Here is a 22,080-nt window from a genome sequence, read left to right on the forward strand (position 1 = left end):
ACCAGTGTCTTCCACCCACTTTCATATATAGGGATTTCTTAATACGGGAGTCATTTGTCCAGATTAGAGAATGATACGAGGATAAATTTTTCCCCATCCCCATGGGAACTCATTTTCCCATTCCGTCCCCGTGAGTTTTTTTTCCTATCCCTGCTCCATTCTTGCAAGCTCCATCCTCATCTGCACAAGCCTCAAACACTTTAAAATCATAAGTGTTTGAGAATTGTGCTGTTAAGGCAGAGCTTACAGGAATAGGCCAGGGACAGCGACAAAACTCACAGGGATAGGACGGAGAAATTGAGTTCCTGTGGTGGCAGGGCCAAATTTGTCCTCATGTCATTCTCTAGTCCAGATTTAGACTCTGGAAACTGAACTCAGTTGTTCCCAGAGCTACTAGTAAGAGATTTTTGTTTAGGTTGAACCTACTCCCAAATACATTATATTATATGAATGATGAATGATAAGCAATAGCAGCAGTAGCACTTCTATTAGAAATAAACACCACAGATGCCAAACCTAATATGGCAACCCACACATTATAAGGCATATGATCAAGCATGAGTGTCTCATGGCTTATAAATGTGCATAGTCAAGTTATTGCATCAGATCAACAAGAAGCTTTTTGATTTATGTCATTTCCAATGTTGTCTTTTGAAATTTCTCTTTTATTTGTTATTATTTTGCTGTAATAGGTGTACTATTTCAGAAAGAGGGTACATAGATTTGCATAGGCACACAAGTTCACTCATGTGCACAATTTTCTCTGCATGGATCAAAAAAGGGGGTATGGCCATTGGACGGACATGGGCAGGTCAGGGGTATTTCTATGATTTGCACGTAGTGTTATTGAATTTGGAGGATACAGGCATGGGGATTATACATCAGGGTTCAGTTGGCGTAAATCCTCACACCCATAATTGGTCACAGATCCCATTGCTGTCTACAAACAGTACCTGACTTTAAGCACCAACTATAGAATAGTGCTTAATATGCTTTTTTTAGTACCCAAGTTGCCATTTAAAAAACTGAGTTCAAAATGTCATGTTTTTCCTATTCATTTTCTTTTAGTAATGACATGCAGTGACATAGAACAACCCATCCCTATAATGCATTAGAAAGATAAGCCTGACCAGCACAAAACAAGAGGAGAATGCCTTAGACAGGAAAGTGGGTCATAGGACAGATCTATATCTCTCTCTTGGGAAAGGATACTTGATAAATCTTCCAAATAACTCTCAGGTAGTGCTGTCCATCCTCAGACAACAGCAGCAGCAGCTTCCGGTGAAGTATCTAGTACTGTATATTTAACACCCGGGGATAATCATTTTTTTAACACCCCCTCCTCTGTATGAAAAAAATTATTTTTAGTAATAATCCACAAGTCACACAACAAGACTGTGCATAGGAAAACACAGCATCTTAAACACTGCAGTGAGTGCTAGAACCCATTGTAAAACACCTATAAACACATAGTAAGGTGAGCAAGGAGGGGGGCAGACTACCCTGGACACTGTCTTGGTGGGGGCGCCGGCACCTCACCGCCCCCCATGCCACACTAATGCCCTCCCTTACCCACCCCCGTACCTCTTTAAAATCTTCACCAGCATAAGCAACTACTCTAGCCTGCTGCTCCCTCTGAAATCATTTCTGGGTTACAGGGCCAGGAAATGACATCAGAGAGAAGCCAACAGCAGTGCTAGCAGCAAGTCGTAGCAGCTGCTCACGCTGGTGAAGTTTTAAAGAGGTACAGGGTGGGAAGGGAGGGTGCAGGCGTGGAAGGAGCAGAGGAGGTTGGCACAGGGGAGGCGGAGAAGAAGACGCAGGGGGGTACCACCATCCCAGGTGCCTCTTACCCTCGCTACGCCACTGATTGTAAAACTAAACATGCCAGATTAATACAGATCAATCTTGCACAGTCAATGCTAAGAGAAAACGCACATTCCATACTAGGCAAGGGTATAAGTAATCACAAACTAAAAGCAGAAATGTGTAGACAAAAGTTAAAGCCAGACTCTGCATACAATGCAAAACAGAAACAGCAAAACACGTCTCCTAATACTGTATAAAATATAAATAAACAGTAAAGATAGCAGGTGTAAATTAGAAAAAATTGACAAACAATCACCACTTTACAAATTTAAAAAATAGAAATAAAATAATACCATTTTATTGGACTACTACATTTTTCAATTAGCTTTCAGAGAGGATTCCGGAACTTGGAGACATAGAAAATGGCTGTTTAGCTGTTGAGCTCATGTCCCTGGGCAACCTTGGATTGTTTTCAGCTATAAGGCAAAAATTTGGAATTTCTTCAACAACAAATGGCTTCAAACAAACAATCTAAGCCTGAGACGGCTCCAAAATTAGGAGGGAAGACTAAAAGGCTAAAATAAGATCCTCCTACCCCTGTTAAGACTCTTCTGCCTGTGGATGCCTTGGACATTATTGAGTTGCTAGAGGAGTTATGAAATATTAGAGTGGCTTTAAAAGAAGTCACAGAACAGGTGGCAAATCTGGGAAGCCAACTGGATGTATTTAGTACCAGAATGAATCAAATGGAGTCCCGGGTGGAGAAAATGGAGCAGGAGCAGCAGTACTGCAAAAAAGACCACAAGATCATTCAAGAGATGGGAAAACGGATGACTGATTATGAGAACCGGGTGAGGAGGAATAATGTAAGAGTCCTGGGTTTAAAAGAAGGGGCAGAAGGAAAAAATATGGTATCTTTCCTAGAGGACATGATTCCAAAAATACTCCCCCTTAATCTGAAAGTGCCACTGGAAATAGAAAGGGCTCATAGGATCCTGGGGAGGAGACCTCATGACCAGGTGAGACCCAGACCAGTAATTTTGCGTCTGCTGCATTTCCAGCATGTCCCAGAAATTTTAAGGGTGGCAAAAGAAAAAAAAATTATCTTATAAGGATTCCAACATCCAGTTTGTCCCAGACTTTGTACATGAAACAGTGCAGCTTCGTAAAAAATTTCTCCAATTGAGACAACAACTGAAGGATATAGGGGCACAATACGGGATTTATTACCCTGCTATAATGAGGGTAACTCATAAAGATAAATTTTATCAATTTGAAGACCCTGAAAAGCTAAAAGTTTTTATCCCAACAAGAAACATCAATTGACTAAATGGATAATCATGTTAGCTGTAATTGAATTTTTATTAACTAATTTTCTCTGGACATTGGAGATCTAATGAAGAATTTGATGTTTAATGTTTTTCAAATATTTATTTAATTATATGGAATGGACGTATCAACTGTCTTTGGACTTCTAACTGTCATTGAACTATAGACTTGTTTGTTTTGATTTTTCCTTCTCATTTAAATGAGCCTTCTAATAGGAAAATTCTGTATAAGAAGGAAGTTCCAGCCACTAGGGCGCAGTGGACCACTGGCGTGGATCACAAGGACTGATCTAATGTAGCCCAGTAGAGTTGCCTCAGGGCAGGACATGCAGCTGCAGCCTGGCAGGGTGATAGTACTGCGGTATAGACTACAGGGCGACACCGGAGAGAGGAGTCGATGGACCTCAGCTTCTTGCCAGGCGCACCTATGGTTCCTTTGAAGAGATGGCGGTGTTCAGACTCCAGCGCTCCATATGTTCGGGAGATCCCCACATTCTGCTCCTTCACAGTGACAAAGAGATGAAGCCCTTAGCCACGTCTGCTCTTCAGATCTCTGCTAGTGTCAACAGGTGCCTGCTATTACTTTGACTGTTCAGGACATGATCGCAAACAAAGCTTAATTTTAATAATGAATTTCCACATAGATAGGGGATTAACTTTATTTGGTGGTTATATTCTATTAATTATTTGTCTACTTCATAGAAAATATTTATTTATTTATTTCGGTATCCATGAAATTTTTAGTATATAGGGTTTGATTAATTGTAATTACATAAGGGAAAGTAATGAATTAGGTTGCCTGGGGGAGGGATATGTCTTCAATCAATCGTATGATAAGGGGAGTTGGGAATTGGGGGGGGAAGGAGGGGTTTTTAAGAGGTTTAGGACGTGTATTGAACAAAGGGAGTATTTGTGTTGGGTGTTTGGTATACTATTATGAGTTCTCTTCTTTAAAATTTTGCAATGAATTTTAAATTGTTTTCTTTAAATGTTAATGGCCCCAATCATCCTGTTAAGAGGAAGAAAACCCTTAATTTTTTTAAAGCAGCAAGGCGAGTTTGTATGTATGATACAGAAAACTCATTTGACTGCAGGGGAATCTATGAAACTAGAAGGAGGGTGGGTCAAGCAGTGTTTTTTTCGCGCAGGCTGTGGGAAAGAAAGCTGGAGTGGCTATTTTAGTCCATAAGAAATGTTCAGCTGTATTTCATTTTATTTCTGCAGATCCTTCAGGAAGGCGGGTTAAAGTGAAGATGACCTTGGGGAAACATGCTCCGATGCTGTTTTGTGTCTATGCCCCAAATTCAAATCAAGCAGAATTTTTTAAAACTCTTCAACAGGTACTTCTGTCACTGGCTGCCTCTAATCTAGTGGTAGCTGGGGACTTCAGTGCAGTTATGGATTCATTGTTGGATAAACAACCCAGTAGGATTTTGAAATCAATGGGATTGGATAATTTAGTTCAATCCTGTGGGTTAAAAGATATTTGGCGAATTCTCCATTTTAATGATCTGGAGTTTTCCTTTTGCTCCCAGGTTCATAAATCATTTTCAAGAATAGATTATATATTTGTATCAGATCAATTAGTTCAACAGGTAACCAAAACTGGCATGGATTCAATTATTTTATCAGATCATGCTGGAGTTTGGATTGAATTAAAATTTGAGGAACAAGATTGTAATAGACCTATGTGGCGGTTCAATAATACATTGCTTGCAGATTCTAACTTTATTGAAGAATTTCAATTAAAAATCTCCTTAGAAACATTATAGGATGCTTTTAAAGCTACCATGAGAGGACAAATTATCTCATATTCGGCGCATGTAAGGAAACAACTTAAATTGGAATTCTCTAATTTGGAACAAAATATTAAGTACCTAGAGTCACAATTGGCCTTGAAATGGGAACAAAATACTTTGCAGGCCCTCTTAAAAGGTAAATACAGATATAATGAGATTTCCTCTCAAATGGCTAGGAAGGAATTGTTTTCTCAACAGGCTCTGTATTATGGAAACTCGAAAAAAGCAGGGAGAATGTTAGCTAATTACCTTAAAGCTAAAAAAGGAGAGTAAAAATTGTGGCTATCACTAATGAGAGTGGGGAAACTCATTCTCAAATTGGAAATATCTTAAAACAATTTTTGAAATATAAAGCTTTATATTCTCCTGAGCTTTATTCAAATAGAGGGTTTAGAGCTCTTGAAGTTAATTAAGGGGCCTAAAATTCCCAAGCATGTAGATAGAAAACTTCTGGCTAAGTTATTGGCTTTGCGCTTGGCCAAGGCTCTCCCTTATATTATCGGTATGCACCAAGCGGGTTTCGTTGCTCAGAGACATTCATCAAACAACACCAGGTTGGCTTTTCACATGTTAAATTTAACAAAAGCCATAGATGATCCAGCCTTCTCTGTATCCTTGGATGCAGAGAAGGCCTTTGATCGGGTACAATGGACCTTTATGTATCAAGCAATGGATTGGTTTGATATTGGTTCAGGATTTATACAAATGATTCAAACCTTGTATAGTTCCCCTTATGCAAGATTATACATTAATAATAATTTTTCTGAACATTTTGGTCTTAGAAGGGGAGTAAGGGTGTCCGTTATCTCCTTTGCTTTTAGACATTGTATTGGAACCTTTGTTATTGGCTATTCAGCAGGCAGAGGAGATACAGGGTATTCCTTATACAAGTCGGGAATACAAGGTCTCTGCTTATGCAGATGACATATTGCTTCATTTGAGGAATTCTGAAACCACCATTCCGCATTTACTGGATTTGATTGATAGATTTGGAAAATTCTCTGGTTACAAAATAAACTGGAGCAAATCAGAGGTTCTTCCACTAAATGTATATTGTACAAAAGGATTATTTGATGCATTCCCCTTTCTTTGGAAGGAAGAGGGTATAAAATATTTAGGTATTTGGATAAAAAGTACACTGGAAGAAACTATGAAAGTAAATGAAAAACCTTTATTGCTGAAGGTCACGGAAATGTGTGAGTCAAATGGGTATATTGCCGGTTTATTTTCAGGGGTCTTTTTACAAAAAATTTAATAGTATTCTGACAAAATTTATTTGGCTGGGGAAAGCAGCAAGAATTGCCTTAGTATCTTTAAAAAAGCCAATTGTGGAGGGTGGGGTATATTTCCCAAATTTTTATAGGTACCATCAAGCCTATATTATGCATCAGGGTATGTACTGGATCCTCACTAAGCTCATGGAAAATCTCCCAGGCTGGTTATGGTTGGAATGGCAACTCATGTCTCCACTGCGTTTAGGTCACGTTCTAAGTATCAAGTTACCTAGACTGTATAAGGACAATAGAATTTTATTAGACACGTGGCAAACTTTAAAATATATCAATAATTTAACACCTATTCCAATCCATAAATCCATGTGTCAGACCCTCTGGCTGAACTCCAAGATTCAAATTGACGGGTTTAAGGTCATCTGGAAACAGTGGATGAAGGTAGGTATACGTACTTTGGATGATGTTATGTCAGATGGTAAGCTGCTTGACTTTTCATGATTGCAATACAAATTTGGTCTTAACAAATCACAAAATTATAGATGGTTGCAGTTGAAGCAGGCCATTCAGGAGGGGCTCCCTGAATGGAAAAATCTAACTAATCAGCATAGTTTGCCGGTCTTATGTTTTCAGGTGGACTTCCTGGGACACCAGGCCACTCAATGGTATAAATTAATATCTGGATTTTTGAATAAGAAACCAAAGACTGGTCTGCGTGACATCTGGAGCATTGAGATAAAGCATCAAATTACTGCATCTCAATGGCCATGAATTTGAGCTTGGAGGATGAGATGTACGGCGACAGCATCTATGAGACAAACTTGGTTTTTTTTGTTACATAGAGCAGTTTGGAACCCAGTTCATTTACAGAAATTAGATAGCTCTAAGTCTAATAGATGCTGGCACTGTCATCTTGAAGCTGGGACGTTAGATCATTTACTATTCTATTGTCCATTGATACTTAGTTTTTAGAAATTCATTTGGGGCCAAGTGAATAATCTACTGGAAAATCCGGTGGCATTATCTTATGACACTATGTTATTTGGTATTTCCATGAGAGCCAAGAGTCAAATCTCTTCTAATAATAATAAACTTTTGCTCATCATGACAGGGGTTGCCATACAGCAAATTATGAAGAATTGGAAAAATTGGGATCGGCTGAATTATAATTTTTGGTGGAATTCGTTATGCCAAATATTTAAAATGGAACGGGTAATAACTATAAAGCAGGGGCATTTTAAGAAATTTAGGGATGTTTGGGAACCATTAACAAAATATTGTACAGAATGAATATTATTTTCTCCCTTTGTTCATACACGTCCAGGGTGGGGAGGGGGGGAGGGAATATTTTATGATTTATTATGCTTAAGTACAATTGATGGGTATAAGGGGGGGATATTTGATGTGAGTTAAACTTTGATGGTATATTAAGTGATGTTAAATTTCAAAATGACTGTATCTTATGTTACACTTGTTGAAAGTTTTAAAAATGAATAAAGATTTTTTTTTTTTTTAAACACCAGGAAGCGGGTGGGTGGACAGTACAAGTTCACAATTTGCGCAGGCCACAATGAGAGCCGTATCAAGCCGCATGCAGCCTGCAGGTCATATGTTGTGCAGGGTTGACCTAGCTAGATCTCAAGTAATAAAATTGATTTTATGCTGCTTATCCTAGGAATATGCAATGGATTTCCCTAATCCATCTCAATAATGGCCTATGGACTTCTCTTTTAGGAAATTATTCAAACCTTTTTAAACCCTACTAAGCTAACTGATTTCACCACATTCTCTGACATTTACACCAGGTTTTAGCAGGCATAAGCCTGGCACCCATTAGGTACGGGATCCGCGTTAGACACTATTCTATATAAGGCATGGGCCCTTTATAGAATAACACTTAGCATTAAATTTTTTCGATACCATTTTTAGAATTCTCCCCCAATTATACAGTACTTCCATGGAATAAACTGAACCAAGGGCACTGGAACATTTTTAGAAGTGAGGGGGGTAAAAGGGCCAAAGTCACAGAAGATGAACATGATGTATTTGATGTCAATGTGTTCCCTCCCCTCAAGACTGTGTTTGTCAGCTTTTTGGGAAGGGCCATGGCAGCCTGGCTTCTCTATTCCAGTGTTTTTGTTGTGAACATCAATAGTTCATACCTAGCCCTCCCAATGTCTGTGAATCATTAGAGTCTTCCATCTTCCTATAAGTGTTGCCATCGGCATAAGGATGCACAGGAATACCCCAATAATGCAGTTTGTTGTCTACCCTTTGTTCTCCTCCTCCACTCTCACGCAGCATTTTAATGATGGTGTTGGCACCAAGCAATACACAGCTGCCCCAGAATTGGAGCAGACAGAAACACTTCTCTCCTGTCTCTCCGAGGACAGTAACTTCCTCCCCTGTATTCACTGTTGTCTGCGTGCTCAGTATTAGTTCATTCTTGCCAAACTGGTTTGCTTCCTTGTTTATTGTACACGACAGGACATGATATGAAAAGGTGTGGAAGGTTTCTGTGTTATAATATCTGTATTATTGAAGGCTGCTGAAAGTTTCTGAAGAGTTCAGAAACTGTAGGGTGATACTCAAAATACTGCTGCAAACAAAAAAGGAGACAGGATGTGTATATTGTGCAGGACAAGAACTTTTCTCCATGAAATGCCCCCACAAATACACACTAGACCAGGAGTGGGCAATTCAGGTCCTTGAGGGCCGGAATCCAGTCGGGTTTTCAGGATTTCCCCATTGAATATGCATTGAAAGCAGTGCATGCAAATAGAGCTCATGCATATTCATTGGGGAAATCCTGAAACCCCAACTGGATTCCGGCCCTCGAGGACTGGAGTTGCCCACCCCTGCACTAGACTCTGAGGCTATAAAAGAGCATCCTCTGAATTGGTCACCATTCACTTCAACAAGCCAAGATTCTGCTAATAAGATTGTGCCATTGAACTAGTCTGGGATGATGCCACTTTACAAGGTTACCATATGGCTCTAGAAAAAGGAGGACGGATTGAGACATCCAGGTTTTACTTCCATTGTTTTCAATGGAAATAAAGCCCAGCTGTCTCTGTCTGTCCTCCTTACTTCCATTGCTTTCAATAGAAGTAAAACCTGGATGTCTCAATCCATCCTCCTTTTTCTGGAGCCATATGGTAACCCTATCCATTATCTGTATTTGAAACCAAGACCATGTGAGATTTTTTTGGGGGGGAGGGGTAATATTCAGCCCATATTTATTTATTTGGGGGGTAATATTTAGCCCACAGTGGTAAAAGACATGCAAGCTTTTTCCAGTTGCGAGCTGAGCCAACCCTGGATATTCAGTGCAGGGGCATTTGGCTCCTTACATAAAGGGGATAGGGGAAGGGAAAGGAAAGGAGATGGCACTTTGTATCACTTTCTGTGAATACAACCAAAGCAGTTTACATATCATATATGGATACTTATTTTGTACCTGGGGCAATGGATGGTTAAGTGACTTGCCAGGGTCACAAGAAGCTGCAGTGGGAATCAAGCCCAGTTCCCCAGATCACAATGTATGTATTCAGCATACATCACAATCAAGCATACATCACATCAAGCCCAGTTCCCCAGATCACAATGTATGTATTCAGCATATCCAGGTATGTCCACTGACTTGGAAGTTAACTGGGCCCGAGCTGTTATTCAGGCTGATTCCTGGTTAATGAGGTTATTTAGCCAGTTAGCAGACTGAATATCATCGTTAACCAGCTAAGAAGATGCTTCACCCATGCTCTGGCCTGCCCCTAATCTTTCTAGTTAAGTGGCGCTAAATATCTGGGATTGGCTTGCTCAGCTGGCTTTCACTGGGCTGGAGCCTCACCTGCCTGGTTAAATTGACCCTTTCATTTGTACAAAATTGCAGTCTGCATATCTGCTAAAATCCTGATATAAACAATTCATCAAAGAAACTGTGTACAAAATAACCACCTAAAAAATTGGTGCTGGTCATAAGGGCACTTAGCATGATTCTATAAAAGGTACCAGCTAAGTATGTGTCTCCAAGGGCTTCTGCCCAGGAGGGAAAGTTTAGGACAGCTGTTGTAGTTGGTGATTCGATCATTAGGCATATAGATAGCTGGGTAGCTGGTGGACATGAGGATCACCTGGTTACTTCCTTGCCAGGTGTGAAGGTGGTGGACCTCATGCATCACCTAGATAGTGCTGGGGAGGAGACAGCTGTCTTGGAACATGTAGGCACCAATGACAAAGGAAAATATGGGAAGGAGGTTCTGAAAGCCAAATTTATACTCTTAGGTAGGAAGCTGAAATCCAAATCCTCCAGGGTAGCATTTTCAGAAATGCTCCTCCATTCCACATGCAGGACACAAGAGGCAGGCAGAGCTCTGAAGTCTCAATGTATGGTTGAGACAAAGGTGCAGGGATGCGTGATTTAGATTTGATAGGAACCGGGCAACCTTCTGGGAAAGGGGAACCTTATTCCCAAAGGATGGACTTCACATTGACTGGGATGGAACCAAGCTGCTGGCACTAATATTTTAAAAGGAGATAGAGCAGCTTGTAAACTAAGATGGGGAGGGGGGAAGCCAACAATTGCCCAGAGCAGATGGTTCAATATGGAATATCCTTGAAGGATACTATTGAAACAGGACATTTAGGGGGGATATTTCTGTGTCATATGTCGCAGTCTACCGTACTGTGATCCATTTATTCCTTGATTGCATTACTCTTTGAGGCAGTGGTGGTAATTTGATTTGACTCTGTGGAGTGATGGAAGCTGCTTTAATTGCATCCTATTGCTGCTTCAGATTACAGAGCTCTTCTTTCATACTAGAAATCTGAAGAGAGATGGGGCAAGCCCTAAGTCTCCAAATAGTGTGCTCTTGTGTGCGCCATAGAAACATAGAAACATAGAAAGATGACGGCAGATAAGGGCTACAGCCCATCAAGTCTGCCCACACTATTTACCCACCCTCTTAAGTCTACTGACCCCCTAAGTATAATTGTAATTATACTGTCACACTACTGACCTGCTTATTTAAGTCCATACCCTAGTGACCCTATCCCTTGGCATGACCCTCGTAGGGATCCCACATAGGTATCCCATTTGTTCTTGAAGTCTGGGATTCTGCGTGCCTCGACCACCTGCACTGGAAGCTTGTTCCAATGCTCAATCACTCTCTCCGTGAAGAAGTACTTCCTGGCGTCTCCACGAAACTTCCCTCCCCTGAGTTTGAGCGGATGTCCTCTTGTGGTCGAGGGTCCCTTGAGAAGAAAGATATCATCTTCCACCTCGACCCGTCCTGTGATGTACTTAAATGTCTCAATCTTGTCTCCCCTCTCCCTACGCTCTTCGAGAGTGTAGAGCTGCAATTTGCTCAGTCTTTCTTCGTACGGGAGACCCTTTAGCCCCGAGACCATCCTGGTGGCCATCCGCTGAACCGATTCAATTCTGAGCACATCCTTACGGTAATGTGGCCTCCAGAATTGCACACAGTATTCCAGATGAGGTCTCACCATGGCTCTGTACAATGGCATCATGACTTCAGGCTTCCTGTTGACGAAGCTTCTCTTGATACAACCTATCATCTGCCGAGCTTTAGATGAAGCCTTCTCCACTTGAGTGGCTGCTTTCATGTCAGCACTGATGATTACTCCTAAGTCTCGTTCTGCCGTAGTCCTGGTTAAAGTTTCTCTATTCAGGGTGTAAGTTCTGCAAGGATTTCCGTTACCGAGATGCATGACCTTACATTTCTTGGCGTTGAAGCCCAGCTGCCAGATCGAGGACCAACTTTCTAAAGTATGCAGGTCTTGCTCCATAGCATCCTGTAGATTGTAGCCGTTTATTATATTGCATAGTTTGGCGTCATCAGCGAATAAGGTTACCTTGCCTTGAAGCCCTTGAGTCAGATCCCCTATGAATATGTTGAAGAGGAGTGGGCCCAGGACTGAACCCTGTGGCACTCCGCTAGTCACCTCCGACATTTTAGAGAGGGTACCGTTAACCACCACCCTCTGAAGTCTGCCACTAAGCCAATCTTTAACCCATGCAGTTAGAGTCTCTCCTAATCCCATCGATTTCATCTTGTTCAGCAGCCTGCGGTGTGGGACGCTGTCAAACGCTTTGCTGAAGTCCAGGTATACGACGTCCAAGGACTCTCCTGAGTCCAGTCTTCTTGTTACCCAGTCAAAGAAGCTGATAAGATTGGACTGGCATGACCTACCCTTGGTGAATCCATGTTGACTGGGATCCCGAAGATTTCCCTCGTTCAGGATCGTATCTAATTTATACTTAATTAGTGTTTCCATGAGTTTACACACTATTGAGGTGAGGCTTACTGGTCTATAGTTCGCAGCCTCAGCCTTACAACCCTTTTTATGTAGAGGAACGACGTTGGCTGTTTTCCAGTCCAACGGAACTTTCCCCGTACTTAGTGAGAGATTGAAGAGCACTGCCAACGGTTCCGCCAGAACATCTCTCAATTCTCTGATCACTCATGGGTGTAAATTGTCCGGTCCCATGGCCTTGTTTACCTTTAGCCTTGCCAGTTCGTTGTAGACGTCCCCAGGTGTGAACTCAAAATTCTGAAACGGGTCATCCACGTCTTGTTTTACCTTCAACTGTGGTCCGTGTCCCGGTGCTTCGCAGGTGAAGACTGAGCAGAAATATTCATTTAGTAGTTCTGCTTTTTCTGAATCCGCCACCGCGTAGTTTCTGTCCGGTTGTCTAAAGCGTACTATACCATCTGTGTTCCTTTTCCTATCACTGATATACCTAAAGAAGGATTTGTCCCCTTGATGGGCAACCAGAATGACCTTCGTTAATTATTTATTTAAAAATTTATATACCGCCTAAATCTAAGCAATTCACAGGGCAGCATAATTAATATAAAACAAACCAACATAAAATACATAGACATGTTTTTCTAGTCCCCCTCAGCATGTTGTATAGTACAGTGGTTCCCAACCCTGTCCTGGAGGACCACCAGCCAGTCAGGTTTTCAGGATAGCCCTAATGAATATGCATGGGGCAGATTTGCATGCCTGTGACCTTCATTATATGCAAATCTCTCTCATGCATATTCATTAGGGTTATCCTAAAAACCCGACTGGCTGGTGATCCTCCAGGACAGGGTTGGGAACCACTGGTATAGTACACACTGCATGATTTGCCTAGATATAAATGACAGTTCATAAAACCTCCAATCCAGCATCCAATTACAGTATTTGCATGCCGTAAGTTATAAAAAGGCAACAACGAATAAATGAGTTTTTAATAATTTCTTTAAAATTCCATGGTTCTGGCATAATCTTAGGTGCCCTGACAGGGCATTCCACAGCTTAACCCCGGCAATTGAGAGCATTTTTGTTTTTGTTGACACATACCTCCTCTTCTATGAAACCGCGCTAGCAGTTTCTAGCACAGGGAGCTGCACTGAATGGCCCGCATGGTTCCCGATGCTCATAGGAACTCAAAGAGCATCGGGAGCAGCGTGGGCCATTCAGTGCGGCTCTCTGCACTAAAAACCGTTAGCACGGTTTCGTAGAAGAGGGGGATAATGTACTTCAAGTTCCCTAGTTGCTATTAACCTCATTTCTCTCTCTGACCTTAAGGATCTACTTGGCTGATAGGCCTCCCACATCGATTTCAAACATAAAGGGACCAAACTATACAAAGCTTGGTGCGTTATAGATACTACTTTATAATGCACCCTTAGCTTCAGTGGCAACTAATGGAGTTGCTTCAAAACAGGCGTAATGTCAGTTCTTATTGAAACCCCAGTAATCAGTCTGGCAGCCGAGTTCATTAATATCTGCAAGGCCTTATATTTTGTTATGGGTACACCTGTTCTTCCCGCTTTAAACCTTTTTACCCACTCATAAATCTTTCGTTGATGCATGGTACTATGTCCATACTGAGTCAATATCCGAAGGTGAATTTCCACAGGTTTCAATCCCTCTACTCAAAGAAAGCGCACTACTGCACGTTGTTCTTCGATGGGGCAATCTTGCAAAGGAGTGTCCATGTTTCAAGGTACTGAAGGGAATAGTCTTTGTAGATAAAGACAGGTTGTTCACCTTCTCCAAGGTAGGGAGAACGAGAGGGCACTCTCTAAAATTGAAAGGGGATCGATTCCGTACAAATGTAAGGAAGTTTTTCTTCAACCAGAGAGTGGTAGAAAACTGGAATGCTCTTCCGGAGGCTGTTATAGGGGAAAACACGCTCCAAGGATTCAAGACAAAGTTAGACAAGTTCCTGCTGAGCAAGAACGTACACAGGTGAGGCTAGACTCAGGGAGTTGGTCTATAACCTAAGGGCCGCCGTGTGAGCAGACTGCTGGGCATGATGGACCACTGGTCTGACCCAGCAGCAGCAATTCTTATGTGGCTGCCACACGACTAAAGGTCAAGTTCTGCACTGTGCATGGACGAGCTATCCAACATGCAATGTACAAGTACAATTTCGCTAGCTTTGTTATGATTATCATGCAATTTAACAATTGCCTTTAATTTTTGATTTGCCTTTAAAACCCTGGCCTACATTACAGGTGCCTAAGTTTTAAGTTAGGCACCACTAAGTGCAATTCTGTAAGTGTGATTGACATGCGATAGGCGCCTAACTTTAGGTGCCCATTACAGAATCTGGTCCTCGCTGACCACGTGTTTTTAATGTAATAATATGCATGCTCATTGATTATAACATGCTGTGATATTTTGGGGCTGTATTTTTTAGTAGAACCAATACACAGCCAGCTCTACCATGTGTCTTTCTGCATCAGTCCCTCAACTATAGGAAGCCAAACTATTGGGTGGCAAATACAAGAGGAGATGCAAATTTTCTTTAAAAAAAAATATATATATCTCCCAAGTTAATTTGAAAAATCCACAAGAATGTTGTCAGGTCCTTAACCCTTTAATTGGTGAAACAGCTGCTTTACATAACTTGATGTTGAATGAGAGCAACAGTGCCAAGTAAATAGGCATCTGGAGATGAAGATCTTCCATAAGAGCCATAGAAAGCACATGTTGCTTCTGAGCAACAATGCCAAATAAAGGGTTAAACTACACCCCTGAATCTTCTCCATCAGAAATCTGATGTGGATTTGCATGAATCTATGTATTCACTGAAATCTGTTCTGTGCAGATCTGATGTGAATTATTCAGTTTCTTTGAGCTAGCAGCTAGCTCATTAATCTCAGACACATGGGGGGGGGAAGAAATTTACATTTTACTAGAAAATGAAATGCTATGTTTATGGCACAAATTCTGTTTATTATTCTTGATCATAGGAAAACTGAATACCAGGAGCAACCAAGTCCAAATTTTGGCATAGGCAACAATGTAGGTAGCCAGATTTTGGAGGCACCAAATCCCTGGGCCAAAAACGATCCTGCTCCTGTTTCCTGTAGGGCTATTCACATGCGTTGCTTTCAAGGAATACCACTGTTGCCTTCCTCTGCTCCTCTCCTCCTCTCCTGACCCTCTAATCTTTGAGCTCTTCTTCCATCCTCTATTCATCCTCTATTCAAGGGCTCGGCAACCCATGGCTCACAAGCCACATGTGACTCTTTGACCACAAGGCTGTGGCTCTTCTCAGAATGATAGACACATTCAATTTGTTCATGGAGCCACCATCGCTGTCTCCTCTGCCAATTATTTTACCTCCTGCGTTGAGCTCCCATGGTCGCTATATCTCCCACACTTCTCTTGCTTCAATGGATTAGCAGCAGCGATTCCTACAGCTACCTGCCACTAACCCAGAGGCCTCTCCTCTGCCCCGTCCCACCCTCTGTCAGAACTTCCTGTTTCTGCCTGGGCGGGATGCGACAGGAGAGGCTTCCAGGTTAGCAGCAGGCAGTTGTAGGAATCGCCACTGACCCACTGAAGCAAGAAGAGCATATATGTGAGTGGGGTTGAAGGAAGGAAATATGTAGCAGGAGGAATGAGAGTGGTGAGAGAAGTAGAAATGGACATAAGAGTGGAGGAGAAAGAGAGATGGTGCATGGGGAGAGAGGGAAATATGGACATAGGGGTGGATGGGAGAGAAAGTGCATAGGAAGAGAGAGAGAAAAATGGACAAAAGGTGGAGGGGAAGGAGATATGGTGATGTGAAGGAAATCACACCAATTAGTCTTCTGAAATGGTATGTTTCCGATAAAGGTCTCCATTAATAATTACTGGCTTGATACCTCTTAAAGGACAAACTCAAGGTGAAGATATCTCTGCAGCAATTTTGGGATCTTTAGGGAAACTGACATCAATAAATTGTTTTTATTTATTTTCTGTAAATACTTGCTTTGTGGATATTATGGGGTCAATTCCTTTTGTTTTTTGCTTTTATGTTAAATGCATATATATCCATATTGCATTAAAAATCATATCTCAAGCCCCCTTCTCTACCCATTGTGTCTCTTTGCAAATCTTGGGTCAAACATTTAGGATAAAATGGCTCTTTGCTTTAAAAAGGTTGCTGACTCCTGCTCTGTTCTCTAGGATCTGCTGTATGGTCTTACCTATGAGAGCTGAAATCTTAAGTTCTACCCTACCCCCACCCTAAACGACATTTAGTAAATGTTGCTCTTTTAAGTAACTTTTCCCCTTTTAAGACAAATGGCACTGTTCTCTGCCAGCACTTTTATCTAGAAGGTTTGAGAGCAAGGAAGGTGCTTGTGGGGGTGAGGTTTTTAAACATGTTTAGAATATGTAAATGAAGAAAACCTGTGAGGAAACTGGGCTACAATTCCAACACAATGTTACTGCAGCTTCTCAGTGAACTGCAATTTTCTCATACTGTCTAAAATAACATGCAGTCTGTAATATGTGATCCTTCTTTCTGCCTTTAATCTCATTTATTACTCGTGCCTCTTTTGGCACCAGTCCATTTGCTTATCCTTTTATTTCCGGCACAGAATAAATATGAGAAGGTCACCTCATTCCCCTATGCTTCATATACTTACAGAAAGCAATCCTTATTGCAGAATAAAATCTTGCAATTGCTGTATTAATTACACTAGTGCAATGCTTACTTCAGAGTCCAACACAAATAGACATTAATGTGTGCAAATATTTTAAAATCTTGGTTTCCTGTGATTATTTTTATGTTCTGTTTCCCAAAAGTGTTATGTCTAACTGCAAATACCATTTCAAGTGAGCTCACTTTTCACATTCTTCACCCCTTCCTTACTCTTCTCAAAAGAAATTAATGACCATGCTGCATGTCTGATACTGAACCAGTCGCAGGAATTTTATTTATTCAGTTTTCTATACCGTTCTTCCAGATGGGCTCAGAACGGTTTACATGAATTTATTCAGATACTCAAGCATTTTTCCCTGTATGTCCTGGTGGGCTCACAATCTATCTAATGTACCTGGGGCAATGGGGGGGGGGGGGGGGTGAGGATAAAGTGAGTTGCCCAGGGTCAACTCACTTGGAGCTTGGAGCAGTCATTTTTTTTTAGAAGAGAAACAGGAAAACAAAAATGTCCCACAGAGAACACTAGCAGTAAAAGGTGAAGATGTCCAGGGTGATAATGATGTTACTCTGTGGCCTCAAACTCGCAGCCCGGGGACCACATGTGGACCACCAGGTACTATTTTGAGGCCCTCGGTATGTTTATCATAATCACAAAAATAAAATAAAGCAGTTTCTTGATCATATGTCTCTTTAGCTATAAATGACAATATTATTATTAAGACTTAGTCAAAAGGAAAGATTTATATACTATAAAGAGGTTTTTTTACCTCATGTCATTTCTTTAATAAGATATTAACTATTTTTTTTTTCTGAGGCCCTCCAAGTACCTACAAATCCAAAATGTGGCCCTGCAAAGGGTTTGAGTTTGGGATGACTGATGTTACTGGAACTGAGTGTGGTTCCAGTGATATCATTATCCTCCTGGCCCTCTCCTTCTTTTAGTGGTGATTTTTCTATCAGGTCACCTTTTCCCCATTGTAGCTGGGTCTGAGATAGAGGCCATTACTGTACATAGCAGGATACCTGTTTTATTTTAGTTGGGAAATTACTAATAAGAACTAGGGAACCAGAAATAAGACACTGGAAAAGTAATTACCTATTATGATAAAAGGAGGGTTGTCAATCACTCTGTGTGAGGAAGGACAAACTGAGCTAGTCCTGGAATATTTTGAATCTTCTTTGTATGAGCATTTCCAGATTTTTTTTTTTTTTTTTTTGGGGGGGAGACCTCTTTTAGGAAATGGTAACATACTGTGTGAAAATGTTTCCTAAATGAAAGTGTGCTCCATGTCAAGGATAGCTCACTAGTAAAGCTGGCTTTAGGTCAGTACCATGAAAGAATTTAACCATGCTTTGGGGGTGATATGGAGGACAGCAGTGAGAACAGGGTTGGGAGGATAGTAAAAGGCATAATGAGGGAGGGGAGTCTGACTGCAGATTTAAGAATGCTGGAAAATTAACCATCCCTCCTGAAGTAAAATCACATTAGTGAACCAACAAGACAGAGGACCAAATTTTATAATAAATAAGAAAACTATATTAGATGCAAAAAAGAAGAGGCACCCAAGGATAAGTCTTCAAGGGAAAGCAATAGACAAGAAAAGGTGAGTGGATGATCTAAGAAATGTTTGCATCCTGTGCAGTCACAGCCCTTGATGCAGTGCTTTTTGACCTGTGTGTACCAAGACACTGCCTAGTTGTATTTCTAAGAAGAGAAATCAGAATTAGATGGCCCTTGATGCAACAGTACAAATGCAGGGCTAGCTGAGCTTGTGGCACGGAGTCATCTGGGATAAAGTGACGTGGTGGTTGTGTTAGTGTTTTTGAATGGAGGAAAAGAAAAACCCAGAAGAGGGCAGGCAGCCACCAAATAAAGCCTTTCAATCTGCTAGGGAAAACACCTTTTGAAGCAAAAGTTGGTTTCTCCTATAAAGAATAATTAGGTTTCCAGCTTTTCTTACCTGGAGGCGTTTGATCTTACTGTGGCTGATGTAAAGCCTGGTAGCAGCGGGGATGCCAGCAGGAACCGCTGTAATCCTATAGCATTGCACTGACCTGGCTGCATTACAGCTGCACCGTCTGGGGCAAACTCCTAAGCAACTGTGCAGATGAAAGAGAAGGCACCAAAAATAAAACCCAAACATCCTTAATAATAAAAGCAAGCCTAACAAGTGTGTGTGGGGGAAAAGATTTGGAAGTCCTGACACGCTGGCGAGATCAATATGAACGCAGTACTTTAGATTAAAAGAAGCTGTCAAGCCCTTTTTATAATGGGAAACCCTGATAAAAGGATAAGGTAAGTGTATGTTTTGGTCAGTGTGAAAAGGTGAGCAAAACAATGCCTTCATTTGCCCGGGTTAAATGTTAGTGGCCATTACAAAGAAGGAAAAGCTCAAACAAAGATAAATTCTCTCGGTATCTGAGCATGTAGGAAGCTGGCAGTCATTTATTGCCTGACACCTAATCAGCAAACATCCATATTATCTATAGTTCCTTTCCATGTGACACCTGAGAGCTATTGGAAAAAAAAACTACAGATAAAAGAATTATTTTACGGAGGGCTATAAACCTTGTGGATGGTCGGTGACCCTATATCAAAACAATGTTTGACTTTATTTTTTTTAAAGTCGTGCACAGAAGATGTAGGGGTTTATTTTAGTCACGCTGCCTAAATAATGGAATTCCTTTATAATCTCAGGCAATTCTCATGCTTGTACTTTTAAAATATATATATAGGAAACTCTAAAAGGCGGTTTGATATTGATATACTGCTTATATAGCAAGTCCTGGAATTTAGAGTTTCGTAAGGAGAACTCGACCCCATTTACCCACCCCCCCATTCAAAGGTACTCAGCGCAAGATGTTTGACAACCTACCAGCGACGCAAGCAGCGAAACTTGACCACTCCATCTCCAACTTGCTGACAACAACGAGCGACTTCAAATCATTTCGAAAAGAAATCAAAACCCTGCTATTCAAAAAATTTATCCAGATATCTTAACTCTTCCCCTTGTCCTTCCCCTCCCTTGTAAATCCCCCCTCAAAGACTCTTCCTCTCTTGCAATTTTTCTCTTCAAAGTCTCAACCATGTAAACAGCTCCCTAAATTGTAAATCTTCTGGAAATGTCCAGTTATCTTTTTTGTAATCCTAAATCCTACATTGTAATTTTCCTGGAAATGTCCAGTTAGTTTCTTTTTGTAATCCGCCTAGAACTGCAAGGTAAGGGCGGAATAGAAGTCACTAATGTAATATATATGCTTCTAAAATCCAGGACTTGCTTTCTGGTCTATTTTTAAAACGTGCACAAGTAATAACCTGCTAATATACAGGTATATTTTGCGGTATATAAATAAATATATATATATATACTGTATATATATATTTTTTTTTTTTTTTTTTTGGGGGGGGGAGATGTAAAATTGTTTACTACTAGCCTACTAACCTGACTAGCCTACTAACCTGAAGCATAAATACGATTTTTAAAAAAGTGATGACTAGTTCGTTTCCCTGGAATTTTAAGACGGCATTTTTAATGATCTAATCTGCTGCATTTTCTGGAAGGAAATAAGCTCTCCAGCAATTTAAAAAAAAAAAAAAAGTAGAATCGACCATGTGACTACTTTGCTTTTGAAAAAATAAAAAAGTAGAATACAAATTAGTAATTTAAAAATTACGAGTGGAGACAGATCTTCAGTTTTGCACTTAACACGTATATTTTCACTTTGGAAAACCTGGAGAGGACGAATATTGGGTAAGCTGGATCTTGGTACGCATCCAGATATTTATTATTCGGCCCTCAGACTCCGAAAAGGTCAAATCCGGTGATCCCCGTACTGGAGCAGGACATCCTTTTACTAAAGCCACGTGATTATTACTATTCTGTATTATCCAGTTATATTTTCAAGCAACATTTTTTGTTCTCCTTCCCAAATCTAGATAAACTCATGGTTACATTGTTAAAACTCTGTAAAATGAGTGGTGGCAGAGTTCGTTAATTCTTCTACTTGAGGAAGACTGGCGGTCAGGTTTTACATACGGAATTAATTGCTATATCCTGTGGATGTTAGCTTTGTGTGAGATTCAAGGAAGAGTGGTGCAAATGTAAGCATGGAACCACAGTTAATGCAGTAAAACAGGAAACTACACATAAGAACATACTATATTGCATTATACAGAGCATTTAGGGAATTAATTTGTCGGCTGGGTGGTGCTAGTGAGCTAAATAAGCTTCTTGCAACACACGTAAAGCGTATGGGGGTATAGCTCAGTGGCAGAGCATTTGACTGCAGATCAAGAGGTCCCCGGTTCAAATCCGGGTGCCCCCTCTTTTTTTTTTTTATCTCCTGCTTTTTTCATAACAATGTAAGATACAATATTAGACAATATAAATTTTTATTTCATGCGTCTGTAAAAGTGATTGCTCTGTCAGATGGGCTGCATGTGCAATGCACAAAGCTGATTAGTGCTTAAGGAATGCAGAGGATATCTTTGGCTGGTTAATATTTAAGGAATGCAATAGGTACCTTTCAGGATTGTCTAAAGCCATTTGGGGTTTATGGATGGACGAGCAACCAGCCTAAACAAATAAAAGCAGGTGCACTCACGAATAAATTACTGGAGGGCATGCACAGTCAAACAAATACAAAGGAGTGCATAACTCATAACAAGACATGTCCACATAAATAAATATCAGTCAAAAACCTTCACCTCAGCAATATTTTGCCACACAGGTACAGGTCAGACTGTGAAAAGTCTATCTAAAATATTTCCAAAAGATACAAAAGGTAAATAATGGTGCTTAGTATAAAATTAATAACTACAGCTATTAAGAAATGTTTCACATGTTTAAAAAAATCTACTTTTTGAAATTTTCTGGGTACTTAGGGACTGGATGACTGAAAACTGGTATCATGACACTCATCATGGCACATCTTGTGTTCTTACATTTTGG

The 22,080-nt window shown here is 40.7% G+C and overlaps 1 protein-coding gene and 1 non-coding gene across 2 annotated transcripts in view; one reads left to right on the forward strand and one right to left on the reverse strand.

The window, feature by feature from the left end:
* LOC117357202 (nephrocan-like) overlaps window positions 1-22,080 on the reverse strand; it is a 39,357-nt gene that overhangs the window by 10,844 nt on the left and 6,433 nt on the right. The window contains exon 3 of the mRNA XM_033937574.1: window positions 19,090-19,228. Coding sequence (XP_033793465.1) covers window positions 19,090-19,228 — 139 coding nt within the window. The remainder of the gene's footprint in view (window positions 1-19,089; window positions 19,229-22,080) is intronic.
* On the forward strand, window positions 21,383-21,454 carry TRNAC-GCA. The gene has a single exon. It is a non-coding gene; the product is annotated as a tRNA-Cys (tRNA).

Source organism: Geotrypetes seraphini, chromosome 3, assembly GCF_902459505.1.
Source record: "Geotrypetes seraphini chromosome 3, aGeoSer1.1, whole genome shotgun sequence".
Taxonomy (NCBI): Eukaryota; Metazoa; Chordata; class Amphibia; order Gymnophiona; family Dermophiidae; genus Geotrypetes; species Geotrypetes seraphini.